At 45.9% G+C, this 19,161-nt stretch overlaps 1 protein-coding gene across 1 annotated transcript in view; it reads left to right on the top strand.

Moving 5' to 3' along the window:
- The window catches only part of DPP8 (dipeptidyl peptidase 8), a 40,947-nt gene extending 25,673 nt beyond the window's left edge, over positions 1 to 15,274 (top strand). The window contains 9 exon segments of the mRNA XM_032232609.1: positions 831 to 983; positions 3,188 to 3,323; positions 4,958 to 5,103; positions 7,018 to 7,052; positions 7,054 to 7,162; positions 11,033 to 11,185; positions 11,830 to 11,972; positions 13,141 to 13,252; positions 14,908 to 15,274. Coding sequence (XP_032088500.1) covers positions 831 to 983; positions 3,188 to 3,323; positions 4,958 to 5,103; positions 7,018 to 7,052; positions 7,054 to 7,162; positions 11,033 to 11,185; positions 11,830 to 11,972; positions 13,141 to 13,252; positions 14,908 to 15,033 — 1,113 coding nt within the window. The 3' untranslated portion in view covers positions 15,034 to 15,274.
- Positions 15,275 to 19,161: the final 3,887 nt, after the last annotated feature.

Here is a 19,161-nt window from a genome sequence, read left to right as displayed (position 1 = left end):
AAAACCAGGAAGAGGAATGGGAAACACAGCGCGTGCCAGGCGTCATGGCTCCCTGTGCCACTTCGGGCACACGTGCCATCGGTTCGCCATCACGGGTATAGGGTCTCCTGTTTGAGGAGGAAGGTTGGACTAGAAGATCTCCAAAGTCCCTTCTAACTCTGTTATTCCTTCCTTCCCTTCCTCCCTTGCTTCCCCATTCCTCCCATTCCTTTTTTCCTTCCCCATTCCTCCCCTTCCTCCCCTCTTCCCTTCCTTCCTTCTTTTCCCCTTCCTCTCCTTCCTTCCTCATTCCTCCCCTTCCTCCCCTCTTCCCTTCCTTCCTTCTTTTCCCCTTCCTCTCCTTCCTTCCCCATTCCTCCCCTCTTCCCTTTCTTCCTTCTTTTCCCCTTCCTCTCCTTCCTTCCCTATTCCTTCTTTCCCCATTCCTCCCCTTCCTTCCTTCCTCATTCCTGCTATTTCTTCCTTCCACATTCCTCCCCTTCCTCCCCTTCCTTCCTTCCTTCCTTCCTTCCTTCCCTCCCTCCGTCCCTCCCTCCGTCCCTCCTTCAATCCATCCATCCATCACTCTACGGCTGAACTCAAGGATGCTAATTTCCACACAGCGTTTTAATAGGTCATCTAGTCCAACCCCCTGCTCAAGCAGGAGACTCTATACCATTTCAGAGAAAAAAAGGCTTCGCAGAGTCATGCGGAGGATATTCTAGCATGAGGTAATTCTGCCTTCACTTTCTGGTCAGGCAGTAAAACTACAACTGAAGTGGCTTCATGGGTATCCTGGATGGTAGAAAAGTGGCTCACGTTTGTTTTGTGCTTTTGTTTTTTTTAATCAGATCCGAGTGGATGAAGTTAACAAACTGGTATATTTTGAAGGTACAAGAGATTCTCCCTTGGAACACCACTTATACGTCGTTAGCTATGAGAACCCTGGAGAAATTCAGCGGCTGACCGAACATGGTTTCTCACATGCTTCCTATGTTAGTCAGGTACACTATTCTGTATTTGTATTTGTATTTATTAGTTTGTCAAACATGTACAAGATAGTAGTTATAAATATAAACATGGACATGAATGAAAGAAATGAATACAAATAAATGGGGACAGTAGGACAGCGACAGTAGGCACGCTGGTGCGCTTATGCACGCCCCCTTTACGGACTTCTTAGGAATGGGGTGAGGTCCACAGTAGACAGTTGAAGGTTGAAGCTGTGGGGGTTTGAGGCTATAACAACGGAGTCAAGTAGAGCATTCCAGGCATTGACCTCTCTGTTGCTGAAGTCGTATTTTCTGCAATCAAGTTTGGAGTGGTTTACTTTGAGTTTGTATCGATTGTTTGCCCGTGTATTATTGTGGTTGAAGCTGACGAAGTTGTTGACAGGTAAGACGTTGTAGCAGACAATTTTCTGTACTGTGCTTAGATCATACCGCAGGCGGAGCAGTTCCAGATTGTCCGAGCCCAAATTTTCAAGCCTGGTGGCATAGGGAATACTATTGTGAGTAGAGGAGTGGAAGATTCTTCTCATGAAGTACCTCTGGACTCGCTCGATTGTATTAATGTCCGATAGACAGTTTGGATTCCAGGCAGATGAGCTGTATCCGAGGATTGGTCTGGCAAAGGTTTTGTATGCCCTAGTTTGCAGTACAATGTTACTGGAGAAGAAGCTTCGCCAAAATTAGGCTAATAACGCCTAATGCCTTTTTGGCAATGCTGTACTACGGTGGGCTCTGGGGCTTCTAAACTAATCTATCTAATCTATCATGCATGATGAAAAGGCCAGTCTACAAGGGAACCTGGTTATCTTCTTGAGAAGGTCCTATCCTGACCATAAATTTGGTACAGTCTTCGACTCATTTAGTGACCATTTGAAGACAACAGCATTGAAAAAAGTAATTTATGGCCATTTTTCACACTTACAACCATTGTAGCATTCCCGTGATCACATGATCCGAATTCAGACGCTTGGCAACTGGAATGTACTTTATGACGATTGCAGAGTGTCAACAACTGCAGTGATTCGCTTAACAACTTTGGCACAAAAGGTCATAAAATGGGGCAGAATTCACCTAACAACTGTCTTGCTTAGCAACACAAAAGTTGGACTCAATTGTGGTCATAAATCGAGGACTACCTGTAGAAGAGAAAAGATATTCTTTTAGCTTAGCCAAAGTGTGAACTTAGCTATTGTGAGTCTACTGGTGTTTGGTGTGCCAAGTCAGATCCTGGAGCATGATGTTCAGATTCAGTCTGGAGTTGAATTGATATATCCCACTTTGTGGAAATAAACAAAATCTAGTAATCCTGCTAGAAATCCTTCAAAACCTTCTCCCAGAGGAGAGCAACAGAAACAGACCATGAAATAGGTATGTAGGGTGTCTAACAATGCTTCGAGCGCTAGGCACATAGAGCTTATAAGCAGCATCCTGTATAATAGGAAACAAGCTTCCTATAATCTTTTCGGCTGTCCTCACCACTCTCTGTAGGGACTTTCTATCTGAGGCACTGGAGCCACCAAACCAAACAGGGATGCAGTTTGTTAAGACGTTCTGTCGGGCCTCTGTAAAAAGTAGCCAGGAGAAAGATGTGCTCTCCTCATCCGATGCAGGAAACACAGATGCTAGTTTGCATGATAGCTTTGCAAGAAGTTAGATTTGATCTTTAACAATCTTCCCCAATTTGCCGGCATCTCTATTTGCATTGGGAACTGGAATTCCTTTCCTTTGAAGCCAGTAGTGGGATATCTAAGCCAGTGTTTCTTAGCCTGGGCAACTTGAAAATGTTTGGACTTCAACTCCCAGAATTCTCCAGCCAGCTTTCTGGGAGTCAGAAACCCTTACATCTGAGACTGTCCACTTTACTGCTCGTCATTCTCTTCTTTTCTTCCCTTCCACCTTTCCCAGCTTTTTGGAGCCTTTTCTAGAGAGTTGGCTGGGTCTTCTCACATGTCATGCTGGCTGGGGAATTCTGGGAGATGAAGTCAAGACTTCTTCCAGTTGCCACGGTTGAGAAACACTGTCCTTCGTGAGAGAGCAAATCTCCAATGCTCCAATATTGGAGATTTGCTCTGTCATGAAGAAAAAGCAGTCCAACTGTAGCAGAGTTGGCCTTGACCTTGAGGAAAAGTGAAGCAGGAACTGGAATGCAAGCCAACATTGGTTTAGGGGTCTGGTATAATTTCTGTTTCTCTTTGCAGGACTGCGACATGGTGATATGTAAATTCAGTAACCAGAAATGCCCCCACCAAGTCTCCCTCTACAAGCTGACTGGAATGGAAGAGGGAATTGGTCAAAGGGCCAAGGAATTCTGGGCCACCATTTTGCATTCTTCAGGTGAGCAATTTTCTCTTGGAGGACGGGCATGTTTCTGAACTAGGAGAGAATGCTCAGGGTGCTGTGGGGCTTGCAATGCTCAGGGGCATTCTGGTTTTATGAGGGAGGGAGAGTGTCAGGCCTGCAGCCATCTTTTCTTTTGGGTCTTTGGCTTGCCACACTTTCTTTTTTTATATTGATTTTTTTTTAAAAAAAAAACCTTTTACAAATGTTTACTTCCCTCCCTCTACCCTCCCCACCCAAACCCCACCCCTCCCAACCTTCCCTCCCCTGGCTTCCCAGAACCAATACAGGGTATAAATCTTTAACAAAAATATTCTAAAGTAAACTTAAAAGTAAAAATTAATATCCTCTATCATTGAGCTTTAACTCCTCTTTGTTAGGCTAACTCTAAACAGATGTCATTCCTTGTTGCCTCAGTCATAAGCTATCTGGAATTTCTTAGTCCCATATTTATTTTGAGTATAGTCAATCCATCTTCTCCACTCCAATTTATATCTCTCATTGGAATGATCCTTGAGATATGCTGATATTTTAGCCATCTCTGCTAAGTTTGTTACTTTTAATGTCCATTCTTGAATAGTAGGCAAATCATCCTTCTTCCAGTATTGCGCCACCAGCAGTCTTGCTGCAGTTATTAAATGCAAAATCAAGTTAGTCTCTATAACTGTACAATCCGTAATTATACCTAACAAAAATAACTGAGGGGTAAACTTTATCCTTTTTTTAAGAACATTTTGCATAATCCACCATATTTTTAACCAAATGCTTTAACCTTTTTACAAGCCCACCATATATGATAGTAGGTAGCATCAGTACAATCACATCTCCAGCATTTAGGTTGTGCCTGCCACACTTTCTATTATTCTACTATGCATTTTCTATTGTGGGAAAATAGGAGGGAGGATTGTATGGAGTTAGATGCCATGTCACCATAACAAAATTCTTCCAGAAAGCCAAGGTCATCCTTTGTCTTTGCACCTCTACATCTGACCAGAATTGGATGGGTGGAAGCTGCCAGCATGGCAGTGGGAGATTGGACCATGTGATGGGCTTGTGGGTGTGCAGAAAGATATTGAACTTTCAACTGGGTGGGGAAACCCAGGAAGCTTTCAGATTCGGGTTTTCCAGATGTGCCAACGTGGCTCTCTTAATAAATTGGAACTTTGAGGAATCCTTTGCCTTGGACTCTGATTTACTATTGGATGCTATTTGGAATCCTGAGTAAAAAAAATTGAGAGGAAGGGAGGGGGAAGGAAGAAGGAAGGAAGGAAGGAAGGAAGGAAGGAAGGAAGGAAGGAAGGAAGGAAGGAAGGAAGGAAGGAAGGAAAAAAAATTATTTTGTGCTAGAAGACAGAAACTTCTGGCTTCTATTGTGGGAAATTGGGTGCTTGAAAAAGGGGGAATGGAAGGGGAAGGAAAGGAAAGGGAAAAGGAAAGGAAGTGTGGGAAGGAAAGGGAAGGGAGAAAGGAAAGAAGGAAGGAAGGAAAATAGGAAAGAAGAAATTTATTTTTAGTGGAAACAATTCCGGATCTCCTGAACTGCAGAAATGGACATTTGAGACCTAATCTCTCTCTTCTCTCTCTCTCCCTCCCTCCCTCCCTCCCTCCCTCTCTCTCCTGTTTCTCTGCAGGATCTCTCCCAGATTACGTCCCACCAGAAATCTTCTCTTTTGAGAGCTCCTCAGGGTTTGTGCTTTATGGGATGATGTACAAGCCCCATGATTTACAACCTGGGAAGAAATACCCCCCGGTGCTTTTCATCTATGGGGGCCCACAGGTGAGTCTTCATTTTTGTATTTCAGCCACATTTTGGGGTGGGAGGGAATCAATGAAAATCTGCATTTGAGTAGATCTGATTGCTGGTGCCCAGAAGGAGCTCAGTTTGGGAATTGCAGAAATGGTCCGTATTTGCCAAAAATGTTTATGTCCCATAAATGATTCCGTATTTTAGAATTGAGAACTGTACTTGAAAGGGCAAATGGAAACCACAGGAAGTCCTTGATCTAATTGAGCCCAACAATTTATGTTGTTCAGCAGGACAGTGTTAAGTGAGTTTTGCCCCATTTTATGACCTTCCTTGCACTGTTGTTAAATGAATCATTGCAGTGGCTAAGTCAGTAACACAGTTGCTAAGTGAATCTGGCTTCCCTGTTGACTTTGCTTGTCAGAAGTTCGCCAAAAGGGATCGCGTGTTCCTGGGATGCTGAAACTGTCGTAAGTACATGCCAGTTGCCAAGCCTCCAAATTTTGATCATGAGATGATGGAGATGCTGCAATGGTTGTAAGTGTGAAAAATGGTCATATTTTTGAATGCCACTGTAACTTCGCATGGCCACTAAACAAAAAGTTGTACCTCTTACAAGACTACCTGTGACAGAAATCATAATCATGATAAGATGACGGAGGTCATCATCTTATTTACTTAAGTTCCCTGCAACTAAATTTACAGCCACTTTGGACAGAATGAAGGATAGCAAAAGATGCCAAGCTGAGCACATATAGATGGGGGAAACTGTGTTTGGTTTATTTTTCACATCAATGAATAGGATAGATGGGATGGGATGGGATGGGTTGGAATAGAATAGAATAGAATAACAAAATAATAATAATAGGATAGGATAGGATAGGAGGATAGGATAGGATAGGATAGGATAGGATAGGATAGGATAGGATAGGAAAGAAAGGATGGGACAGAACATATAGAATGGAATGGAATGGAACGGAACGGAAAGACAGAACAGAATAGAATAACAAAATAACAATAGGATAGGATAGGAAGGGATGGGCAGAACAGAATATAGAATAGAACAGAATAGAATAATACAATTAAGGAGGATAGATAGATAGAATAGAATAGAATAGAATAACAAAATAACAATAGGATAGGAAGGGATGGGACAGAATAGAATAGAATAATACAATTAAGGATAGAATAGAATAGAATGCACAAATAACAATAGGCTAGGAACGGACGGGGCAGAACAGATAGATAGAATAGAATAGAATAGAATAGAATAGAATATACAATTAAGGATACAGTAGCCTAGAATAGAATAGAATAGAATAGAATAGAATAGAACAATATAGAATAGAATAGAATTACAAAATAACAATAGGATAGGATGGGATGAGATGGGATGGGACAGAACAGAACAGAACAGAACAGAACAGAATATAGCATAGTATAGCATAGCATAGCATAGAATAGCATAGCATAGCATAGCATAGCATAGCATAGGAAGGGACCTTGGAGATCTTCTAGTCCAACCCCTGCTTAAGCAGGAAATCCTACACCACTTCAGACAAATGGTTCTCCAATCTCTTCTTGAAAACGTCCAGTGTTGGAGCATTCACAACTTCTGGAGGCAAGTTGTTCCACTCCTTGATTAGTTTCCATCCATTGCTTCTTCTCCTGCCTTCAGGTTCTTTGGAGAATAGCTTGACACCTTCTTCTTTGTGAAATGGGCTACTATCCATTTCAGGAAGAAAAAACCTTCTGTTTGGGCATTAACTGTGGATTTACTCAGCATGTTGTGATTACACAAATATTTGAATATTTCCTAGGTTCTTGGCTGGAATCTGAATGTCCAAAAATATCAGCCCAAGATGTGATTATTTGTGTCTTTTATTGTTCCTTGATGAATAAGAACAACATCAACAAGGATGATGATGCTTTGATGCCTCCTTCCAGGTGCAGCTTGTAAACAACCGCTTTAAAGGGGTCAATATTTCCGACTGAACACCTGGCTTCCCTGGGCTACGTGGTCGTGGTGCTGGACAACCGAGGTTCCTGCCACCGGGGCCTGGCCTTCGAAGGCGCCTTCAAATATAAGATGGTAAATTGCCTCACGAATGGAGGTATCAAATGCTGAAAAGGACCATAGGTCTTTTTCTCATTTTGGGTCTCCTCTGGACCAGCAGCCACCAACTGGGGGTTCATGGACCACTGGTGGTCCGTGGGAAAATTTTGGTGGTCCGCAGAAAAAATTATTTGCGTTTTTTATATTGCACTAAATCAGGGGTCCTCAAACTACGGCCCCGGGCGGATATGTACAATGAACGCTTGTGTTGCTGCAGAAAGTCTTCCCCTACATGCTGCGCATGTTCACGCTGGAAAATGGAAAAATGGTCTTTTTGTGCGGGTCAGAGGGGGCAGAAATTCTGACTTGTGGTCTGCTTTGGCCTCCTGGTGAGGTGCTTTGGGTGAAGGCTGGAGAGAAGTGTTGTTGATGGCAAAGAGCCGGAGGGCCTTGTTCCAGTGGGACTGCATCAGGGCCTGGAACTGGCTGACCATCTCATCCCGCTGAGCCTCCAGGCCCCGATACCTGGCCTTGCACTCCCACAGGTCTTCCCTCTGCTTGGAAAGCCTATGCTTGTAGTCCTCAGTGAGGTGCTTCTGCTGAGCTCCTTCTTAGTCAGATCCAATTTGAACTGAGCTGTTTTGTCAACTCTTTCTCCGGTGGCTGCTAGCTCCAACAACTGCTTCCTAAGGAGCCCGGGCAGGCAGGCGAGGAGTGGCAAGTAGAGGCTGGCAAGGCACCCCTCGATGTGAGTGACACAGAATTGACCACGCCTGCCCAGTCACATGACCACCTAGCCACGCCTACCCAGCCGGTCTATAGGCAGATCATATTAGTGGTCCGCGGCATTTAAAAGTATGAATTTAGTGGCCTCTGAGGTCTAAAAGGTTGGTGACCCCCTGCTCTGGACCAGGCTTGGCAACATTGAGATGCTGGTTGGGGAATTCTGGGAGTTGAAGTCCTACCTATTCTTTGTTTTTCTGTTCTCATTCCCAGTTGGGGGAGAGGAGAGTCCTGAAAAGGGATGGTAAACATGAATAACAGTGAATAAACATACAAGCCAGAGGGAAGTTCTTTTTAGCTGGGAATGTGAAAAGGGTTTACAGTTTATTAGGATTTGTATGCCGCCCACTCTCGAGAGACTCAGGGCGGCTTACAGATAAAGGGAGGAAGAGGGAACATATAAAAATTAAAAAGAACAGACATTAAAATTTCACAACATTCATATAGCTTAGAATGGGGCTGGATAAATCAACAGCCCCAGGCCTGCCGGAACAGCCAGGTCTTAATCGCTTTGCGGAAGGCCGGAAGAGTAATAAGAGTCCGGATCTCCACGGGGAGATCGTTCCATAGGGCTGGAGCAGCTACAGAGAAGGCCCTCCCCTGGGGAGTCGCCAGCCGACATTGACCGGCAGATGGAATCCGGAGGAGGCCTAGTTTGTGGGATCTTATGGGTCTCTAGGAGGTAAATGGCAGGAGGCGGTCTCTCAGGTAGCCAGGTTCTAAACCATGTAGGGCTTTAAAAGTAACGACTAGCACCTAGAAACGTGTCCGAAGACCAATGGGGAGCCAGTGCAGCTCGCGGAGGATAGGTGTAACGTGCCTAGGTACACCCACTATCGCTCGCGTGGCTGCGTTCTGGACTAACTGAAGTCTTTGAACACTTTTCAAGGGCAGCCCCATGTAGAGTGCAGGCAGCTTGAGTTCAGTATCCTTTCTGTACTTGAGTAAGGACACCGGCCTCGTTCTGAACGCAGGACAAGAAGTTTTCAGATGTGAGCACAGCACAAAACATTGTCGGCTGTCCTTACATTATTAGGGCTTGCTGCCTTAGAAGAGTGAGGAAAATCCTCAGGGACGACTCTCACCCTGGTCAGCCTTCTTTACCCTCCTGCCATCGGGAAGGAGATACAGAAGCATAGGCAGCTGCACAAACAGGCTGAAGAACAGTTTTTATCCGTGCTTTGTCAGTCTTCTGAATGAAGCACAACTCTACAACAGCATAGTACGACTGGCTTGCAGGACCGGCGTGGCGTGAAATAAGTTCGAATGGTGCAATAGTACTGGGGGTTTGTTAGTAGCATTCAGTGGGCAAGAAAGTTTTGTCTTTCACTGTGGGTTGTCTTGTGTTGGGGAGGGGGGTGATTGTGTACTAAGGGAGGATCTCATTGTACACACTTCTTGTTTGAGTAATAACTTTGAATTGAACAAATTCCTCTCCTGGGTGTTGACTTCATAATACAATTCTGAAAGAACTCAATATAGCCCTGGAAGACTTCCACTTTTTCAAAAGAATAAATTTCAGCCAGACTGATTACATCACAGGGAAGAAAACAAGTAAAGCCCAGAATTTAGTTCTTGTTCCCTTTTTACCTGGCAGTGGTGGTAAAACTCATGTTCAAAGCACACAAGAGGCCGTTGAAGTAAGCAGCCAAATCTCATTGGTGGAGGCAAAAAGGAACAAGAGGTTAGAAGTCCCCTTCTGCCATATAGGTAATCCTCAACCTCAACAATTTTTTAAAATATATATTTTTATTGTTTTTGCATTTAAAACAGTGCAGCACCATGAAGTCGAAGTGACCATACAATCACATTATACAAATAATCTCATCCAGTAACTGCTAGCCTACTTAATACATTATCTATTCTTCTATCCAATCACATTATATACAGTTTGTTCCAGTCTTGTCACCTTGTTATACCAGTAATAGAATCTGTTCCAGACTTCAAATATTCCGATTCTCCTTTATTTTTTAGTTCAATTGTGAGCCTATCTGCTTCCGCCCAGATCTCCCACCATTTGTTCCAACCATGATTGAATCATTTTCCAGTATGTTTTTGCCTCATTGCATGTCCACCACATATGATAAAAAGTCCCTGGTGGTTTTTTTTTTGCACTTCAAAAAATTTGGAGCCAAATTTTAAACATTTTGGAGAGGAATGGGGGAAGATGCCATCTGTAGAACATCTTATACAGATTTTCTTTAAACCGTGGCCATTGTTAGTTGTTAACCACCACAATTTTTGAGGACTGGGTGTTTGTTAGTAGGATTCACTGGGCTAGGGATTTCTGTCTTTCTCTGTAAGTTGTATTGTGTTGGGTTGTGTTGTGCATGAAGGGAGGCCCAGCCAATCTCATAGTACACATGTTGTGTTCTGACAATAAAGATTTGAATTATGAGGGAGAGATCCAACCTAGAACTAAGGGGAAACATCCTGACAGTGGGAACAATTAAATAATGGAACAGCTTGCCTTCAGAAGTAGCAGTCTTCCAATATTTGAGGGTCTGCCACAGAGAGGAGGGGGCCAAACTATTCTCCAAAGCACCCAAAGGCCAGACAAGGAATAAGGGATGGAAACTGATCAAGGAGAGATTCAACTTGGAAATAAGGAGGAATTTTCTGACAGTGAGAACAATCAACCCGTGGAACAGAAGTTGCCTTCAGACGTAATGGGAACTTCATCACTGGAAGCTTTCAAGGAAAAGACTGAGCTGCCATCTGTCAGAAATGGTGTAGGGTCTGCTTGGGGTGTGTGTGGACTAGATGACCTACAAGGTCCCTTCCAACTCTGTTATTCTATTCTATATTTAAATGTTGTTGATGAGCCATCGCTGGAGGGTTTTAAGAAGAGCCAGGACAGCTATTTGCCCAGAGTAGTATAGGGTCTCCTGTTTGAGCAGGGAGTTGGACTAGATATACAGTGATCTCCAACCTTGGCAACTTTAAGACTTGTGGACTTTAACTCTGGGAGTTGAAGTCCACAGGTCTTAAAGTTGCCAAGGTTGGAGACCACTGGACTAGAAGACCGCCAAGGTCCCTTCTAACTCTGTTATTCCCTAATTTACATACTTGATATATACGTGATATTTTCCTCCCATGCCTATTTTTTCCCCCTTCCAACAGGGACAAATTGAAATTGGCGACCAAGTGGAGGGCTTACAGTATTTGGCTTCCCAATACGAGTTCATCGATTTAGACCGGGTTGGCATTCATGGTTGGTCCTACGGTGGATTTCTTTCCCTGATGGCCTTGCTGCAGAGGCCAGAGATCTTCAAGGTTGGTTCCCCTGGCACGGCCCATTCCCTTCCTCTGGGCACGGGGGATGCGGGAGTGTAGAAGGCCCAGGGGTGACATGATAGGTCCGTGATGGCAAACCTATGGCAAAGGTGCCACAGGTGGCACGCGAAGCCCTCTCTGCAGGCATGCAAGCCATCACCCCAGTTCAGCCCCACCATGCATGCGTGCGTGCCTCCCGCCGGCCAGCTGATTTTCAGGTCTCTGCCACACATGCGAGAGACACGCTACATGCACAGGGGGGCGGGGGTCATGCGGGAGCACAGGGGAGGTCCGTCACGCCCCCCCCATTTTTGGTCCCACGAGGCTTCAGGGGGCCTGCTAGGCCCAAAACGGGTCATGAGAGTCGCGCGGGGGACTCACACGTGCATGAGCAGGGGGCCGAGCACACGGTGTTGTACGTGCATTGCATTATGGGCTTTTGGCACGCAAGGACAAAAAGTTTAGGCATCACTGTGAGAGGTATTCCAGTATTTGAGGAGCTGCCCTGGAGAAGAAGGGGGGGGTCAACCTATTTTCCAAAGCACCCGAGGGCGAGAGAAGAGAGAATGGGTAGGGTTAGGCTTTGCTCTAGTCGAGACAATTCTTCCAAATGCTTGCAGCCAACTTGACTTTTCTTTGGGCAGGTGGCAGTTGCGGGTGCTCCCGTCACTTTGTGGCTTTTCTACGACACGGGTTACACCGAGCGTTACATGGGAGACCCAGACAATAACGAACGGGGCTATTGCTTGGGCTCCGTAGCTATGCAGGCAGAGAAATTCCCTTCACAGTAAGTCTACGTGATATTCAAAGAAAGAATAAATAATGTTATTCTTATTATTATTCTTTTTGTTTTTGTTGTTTTTTTGTTTTTTCTTCCCTGCCTTGTCTTTTGTTTTTGTCTTTTTTTTAAATTTAATTTAATTTTTTCTTTTCCCACTGGTGTGGGCATGTATTGTTTAAGATTATTATTTTATTAATATTTTAAATAATAATTACAGTCAAATGAAAATGGATATATGATGATGGTGATATGTATGAATATTGAGTTAAAATGCTCGCGTTAACATGAGTTAGTTTGTTGACTGTGGAGGAGATGCACGAAAGTTTATTTGTGACTGACACACTTTCTATAGCATGTAAAGAAAGATGTTGAACTTGTTTTAAATTAAAAATTAAAATTAAAAAAAAAATAATAAAAAAATGTTTTTATATAAAAGAAGGAAACATATCTCTAATACAGGTAGTCTTCAACTTACAACAGTTCATTTAGGGGACCATTCAAAGTTACAACAGCACTGAAAAAAAGTGACTTATGATCCTTTTTCACACTTATGACCGTTGCAGCAATCCCGTGGTCGCATGATCCAAATTTAGAGCTTGGCAAGTGGTTCATATTGATGATGGTCATAGTGTCCCAGAGTCATCTGATCCACTTTTGCGACCGTCTGACAATGGGGAACTTAACAAATGTGTTGCTAACTTAACAACTGTAATGATTCACCTAACAACTGTGGCAAGAAAGATCGTAAAATGAGGCAAGGCTGACTTAACAAATGTTTCACTTAACAACATAAATTTTGGGCTCAGTTGTCATAAGTGGAGGACTACCTGTAATAAGGTGGGGATTTTTCAGTGACAGTTTTGACAAATGATTAATCTGAGTGTGTCTTAGAACCTAGAGCACAAATATAGGTGCTCTGAGCGAGAAAATTATTGGGAAGAAAACCTGTTCTAGTATTGTTGCTGGATTTAACTTTTTGCTTTTCATCCCAGTTGATCTCTTTGACTGATTTTTGTTTGTTCTTTGGGTCATTAGGTGATTTTATGAAATACTGCATTCCTATATGTGGGGGGGAAATCTGCAGGAAATATACGGTAATAGTTAATTTCTGTGAAGCCACTGGATTGTACTTCTAATTACATTTTTCCTGGGGTTTTTTTGTCGGTTTCTTCAGGCCCAACCGATTATTGCTACTGCATGGATTCTTGGATGAAAATGTTCATTTTGCACATACTAGTATTTTGCTGAGCTTCCTGGTCAGGGCTGGGAAACCCTACGACCTCCAGGTAGGTAGCCAAGAAATTTGTGCAGCTCTAAGATGCAAGGGTTAAAATGCAGTTGGGTCTGGATTGGGCTGGATGGCTTGGAGGGGGCAAGGCTGAGGCAGGATCAGGACTATGGAGAGCTCCTAGCTGACTCTCAAGGGAGATGTTATTCTTCCACCCCTGATAAAAGGAATCAGCCAGGTCAACCCCTTTCCTCCTGGCTTCAACAGCCTGCAGCTCTTTCAGACCCCCAGAATCTTGTAGAACTGGGAAATTAGAAAAGGAACTGTGGTTGAATGAAGGTGTTGATTTACCACTGTTTCTCAGCATTTGTTTGAAGTTGCGACCTACCGTATTTTTTGGAGTATGACGCACATTTTTCCCTCAAAAAGAGGGTGAAAATCTGGGTGCGACTTATACATCGAATAAAGCATTTTTTGCCTCCTGAAACTCCACCCCCTTTGCAAAAATGGCCATGCGTAGCTTTTAGGAGGCTTCCAGAGTGCTCCTGGGGGCTGGGGGAGAGCAGAAAGGAGCAAAAAGTGGGCCATTGTTTGCTCATTTTTGCCCCTTCAGGCCCCAGGAGCAGTCAATAAGCCTCCTAAAGGCTATGCATGCCCCGTTTTTTGGACAAAAAATGGACCTGTTTTTGCGAAAAATGGGCCATTTTTGGGAGGTCTGCAGAATGCAAAAACTTTTTTAATTTGCCTCTTCAAAATCTTGGTGCATCATACTCTGAAAAATACGGTACCTGGAACAAGGGAGTTACAAGCCAATCCTGATGGCTCCTTCCTTACAGTCACATGACCACTCTTATGATGTCCCTCAGGAGTGAGGTGACCAAACTTCAGGTGCTAGACAACATATCCCATTTGCAGCGTTCCTTGGTCACGGCTTCTCTTAGCTCTAGGTCAGTGGTTCCCAAACCTGGCAACTTTAAGACTTGTGGACTTCAACTCCCAGAATTCTCCAAAGCTCTGCTGGCTGGAGAATTCTGGGAGTTGAAGTCCACAAGTCTTAAAGTTGCCAAGTTTGGGAACCACTGCTCTAGGTCTATGATGGCGAACCTCACGGAGCTTTTTCTGCAGGCACACGAGCTGTCGCTCAGCTCAGCTCCACTGTGCTTGCACGTGCGCCTCCTGCCAGCCAGCTGATTGTCAGGTCTCTGCCGCACATGTGGGAGACATATGCGCATGCACAGGGAGGAGGGGGGGGTTCCCACGTGCATGCACAGGGAAGATCATGGGGTGGTGCAGCACACCCCCTGCAGCCGATTTTGGGTCCCAAGAGGCATCAGGGAGGCTTGCTAGGTCCAAAAAGGGGCAGGGGGGGGGGGGTGTCGTGCGCTGCATGCGTGATGGGAGCAGGAGGGGTCGTGTAGGGGGCTCACACATGCACAGCGGGGTGTCGCGCGGGGTGATGTCACGCAAGCTTTGCATTATGGGTGTGGGCACACAAGTGTGTTGTCACATGGGTGTGCACACTTTTGGAGTGAGAGGACAAAAAGCATAGCCATCGCTGCTCTAGGTGGAAAGAAACAGTCTAGATTTTCTTGAGGTGCTCATACGAGAGTGAACACCTGGTGCCTCTTTCCCAGAGATCCCGAGGATTGCACCCCAGCCTTCTGCATCCCAGTCACAGCTGGATTTCTTTCGCTTTCTATCTTCCTCCCCCAGATTTATCCGCAGGAGCGGCACAGTATACGGGTCCCTGAATCTGGAGAACACTACGAACTTCACCTCTTGTACTACCTCCAGGAGAATCTGGGATCGCACATGGCCGCGCTGAAGGCGATGCCCTGAGCCCTGAACCCCAGGACTTCTCGGCATGACGCATCCAAAGCGGTTTAACCAAACAGGAGTGCTTGAATGGTGCCTTCCTTCCTGGTGCCTTTTAACCAAGAGAGAAATCTATTTCTGCTGCCCGGCTTGATTGATGATCCTCTTCTTTTTCAAGATCCCCCCCCCCCCCGGTGCCATACAGGAGATGACTGTACAGCAAATGAATAATTTTAAATGTAAATAATAAAACGGATAAACCGTACAGTCTCTTGGATTCTGGGCTTCCTCCCTCACCAGGGGGATGTTGATTACAGAACAATAGCAGTACCCCTTAGACTTATATACTACTTTACAGTGCTTTACAGCCCTCTCCAAGCAGTTTACAGAGTCAGCCTCTGGCCCCCAACAATTGGGGTTCTCGTTTAACCAATTTCGAATGATTGAAGGTTGAGACAACCTTGAGACGGTCAGGATCGAACTGCTGGCAGTGGGCAGAGTCAGTGTGCAATACTGCATTCTGATAGATGATATAGATGATGATAGATAGATAGATAGATAGATAGATAGATAGATAGATAGATAGATAGACAGACAGACAGACAGACAGACAGACAGACAGAGTGTGAGTGAAAGAGAGAGAGAGAGAGAGAAGAGATTGAGAGATTGAGATTTATTAGATTTATATGCCGCCCTTTTCCCAAGGACTCAGGGCGGCGTATAACAATTAAAAGAAAACATAATATAAAAGTTTTAAAAAAATTAAATGGAATATCCCAAAATCAATTAAAATTGACAATACATTTTTTTTTAAAAAAATCGAATTAAAATTAACAGTGATCAATACTTTATTTGGTTTTGTTCGGGCCAGGCTGGCTTACTGGAAAAGCCAACTTTTTAGGGTGCGTCGGAAGGACCGGAGGTCGGGGATTATACAAAGCTCCAGGGGCAGCTCATTCCAGAGGGAAGGCGCTCCCACAGAGAAGGCTCCCCCTGGGGGTCACTAGCCGACACTGTCTGGCCGACGGCACCCTGAGGAGGCCAACTCTGTGGGATCGCATTGGACGATGGGAGGCTACCGGTGGCAGTAGGTGGTCTCGCAGGTACCCTGGGCCTAAGCCATGGAGCGCTTTAAAGGTCATAATTAGTACCTTGAATCGCACCCGGAAGACAACCGGCAACCAGTGCAGGACGCCTAAAAGGGGTGTAGCATGGGAATACCTCGGTGCCCCCGTGATAACCCGCGCAGCCGCATTCTGGACCAGTTGAAGCTTCCGGGTGCTCTTCAAGGGCAGCCCCATGTAGAGAGCATTACAGTAGTCCAGGCGAGAAAGGACGAGGGCATGAGTGACTGTGCACAGAGCATCCCGATCCAGGAAGGGGCGCAACTGACGTACCAGGCGAACCTGGTAAAAGGCCCCCTGGTCACGGCCATCAGGTGTTCTTCTGAACTAAGCCGCGTATCCAGGAGGACGCCCAGATTGTGGGCCCTTTCTGAGGGGGCTAAAATTTATCCCCCTATCATCAAAGATGGAACAAGATGCACAAATCGGGATGATGGAAATCACAGCCACTCCGTCTTGGAGGGATTGATCTTGAGCCTGTTCCTCGCCATCCAGATCCACACAACCTCCAGGCCTCGGGACATCATGTCGAGGGCATCGTTTGGGTGGTCTGGGGTAGAGATGAAAAGTTGGGTATCATCAGCATATTGATGATACCATACCCCAAAACCAGGGGGCGAGAGAACCGACCCCTGGGACACCCCACAAGTGACGTGCCTCAGGGTCAATCCTTGCCCTCCAGTCAACACAAACTGCGACCGAGGTAGGAGGAGAACCACCATAAAACGGTGCCCCCCACTCCCAACCCTCCGAGTCGTTGCAGTAGGATACCATGGTCGATGGTATCGAAAGCCGCTGAGAGGTCTAATAGCACCAGGACAGAGGAGCAGCCCCTGTCCCGGGCCCGCCAAAGATCATCGACCAATGTGACCAATGGCATCTCCGTGCTGCATCCGGGCCTGAAACCCGACGAAAACAGATCCAGGTAGACAGCTTCATCCAGGGACTGGGGAAGCTGACGTGCTACCACACTCTCAATAACCTTCGCTGCAAAGCGAAGGTTGGAGACCGGACGATAGTTGGCTAAAGAAGCTGGGTCCAGGGAAGGCTTCTTAAGGAGGGGCCTCACCACCGCCTCCTTCAAGGCGGTGGGAAGGAGCCCCTCTCTCAATAAGCGTTGGTAATCGCCTGGAGCCAGCCTCGTGTCACCTCCCGGGCAGCCGAGACTAACCAAGAGAGACACAGGTCCAGCACACAAGTGGCAGCACTGAGTCTCCCCATAATCCTGTCCATGCCCTCGGGGGTCAAACTCCCAGATGGTTCCACAAGATTCATCCCGTGGACTCGCCCGAATCTACCCAGTCAGAGTCTAAGCCTGTCCGGATCTGAGCGATTTTATCCTGCAGATACTGAACAAATTCTTCAGCCCTACCCTGCAAGGGGTCTTTCCCGGCTCCTTGGCTAAGTAAGGAGCGGGTCACCCTAAACAGGGCGGCTGGGCAGTTATCTGCGGATGCGATAAGAGTGGAAAAATGTTGCCGTTTTACCGCTTTTATCGCCACTAAGTAGGATTTAATATGAATTCTTACTAGTGTTCGATCAGATTCGGACCGGCTGGCCCTCCAACCACTCTCTAGGAGTCTTTTCCGGCGTTTCATCTCTCGAAGCTCCTTGGTAAACCAGGGGGCGACCGGGATCGACACCGGGTCAGAGGCCACAAAGGCACAACATGATCCAAAGCCCCAGTGGCCCGTGACCCATCAAAACCGCGGTCCACTAAAGCGCGCCCGATCAAAGCACGTACGTGACGTCATCAGCAGCGCGACAAATAAAATTAAAAATAAATTAAATTAAAATTAAAAAAATTAAAGCAAGCCGATTCACATAAACGTAAGGGTTAGGGTTAGGGTTAGGGTTAGGGTTAGGGTTAGGGTTAGGGTTAGGGTTAGGGTTAGGGTTAGGTTAAGGGTTAGGGTTAGGTTTAGGGTTACGTTAAGCGTTAGGGTTAGGTTTAGGGTTAGGTTAAGGGTTAGCGTTAGGTTTAGCGTTAGGTTAAGGGTTAAGTTTAGGGTTAGGTTAAGGGTTAGGCTTAGTGTAGGGTTAGGGTTAGGTTGGGGGGGTTAGGGTAAGGTTTTCGCGTTAATTTTAAATTTACCGCTCACAGCGTGCCGTTTTCGTCGCGCTGTGATGACGTCACGTACGCGCTTTCGTCGAGCGCGCTTTAGTCTACCGCGGATTTGTGGTGGAACCCCAGTGGCCGCCCTATCCCAGGCTTCCACTAGGGCTTCGGTCAAGTTGTGAGCAAGGAATTCAAGAAAAGTCCCAAGCTCCATCAGGAACCTTTCAGGGTCCATCAGGCGCCTGGGGCAGAACCATCTAGTTGGTTCCACCTCCCTGCGGTGAGGGGTAGCAGTATGGAAGTCAAGCCTGATGAGAGGAAATGATCTGACCATGACAAGGGTTGGATAGAAATATCCCCTAAATTTAGATCATTCATCCACTGCCCAGAACAAAAATCAGGTCGAGCGTGCGTCCCCCATTATGGGTGGGGTCTTGAATTAACTGAGTTAGGTCCATAGCCGTCATGGAAGCCATGAACTCCCGAGCTGACTCAGATGTCTCGCCAATGGAAGGCAGATTGAAATCTCCCAGGATCATGAGCTTAGGGAAATCAACCGCCAATTCAGCTAACACATTCAGCAGCTCCAGCAGGGCCGATGAAACGTAGCAGGGAGACAGGTACGTAACAAAAAGGCCCACCTGAACTCCAAGGCCCCATTTCACAAAAAGGGACTCACACCACCTATCTGAGGCACAGTGACCTCCTGAGGTCTGAGACTTTCCCTAATAACCACCGCCACCCCCCATCCCTGTCCTGGGCTCTCAGCTGGTGAAATGCCCGGAAGCCTGGTGGGCATAATTCACTAAGGGGAACACCCCCTCATGCCCAACCAGGTCTCCGTAATGCATGCCATGTCAGCTACCCTCTTGTATGAGGTCGTAAATGAGGGGAGCCTTATGTACCACAGACCTGACGTTAAGCGACACCAGCCGGAGACCAGGGTCCTGTAATCCCAAGCACCCAGGG

This window comes from Thamnophis elegans, chromosome 16, assembly GCF_009769535.1.
Source record: "Thamnophis elegans isolate rThaEle1 chromosome 16, rThaEle1.pri, whole genome shotgun sequence".
Lineage (NCBI taxonomy): Eukaryota > Metazoa > Chordata > Lepidosauria > Squamata > Colubridae > Thamnophis > Thamnophis elegans.
Note: the sequence above shows the minus strand (reverse complement) of the source record. Positions and strands in the feature narration are given on the sequence as shown.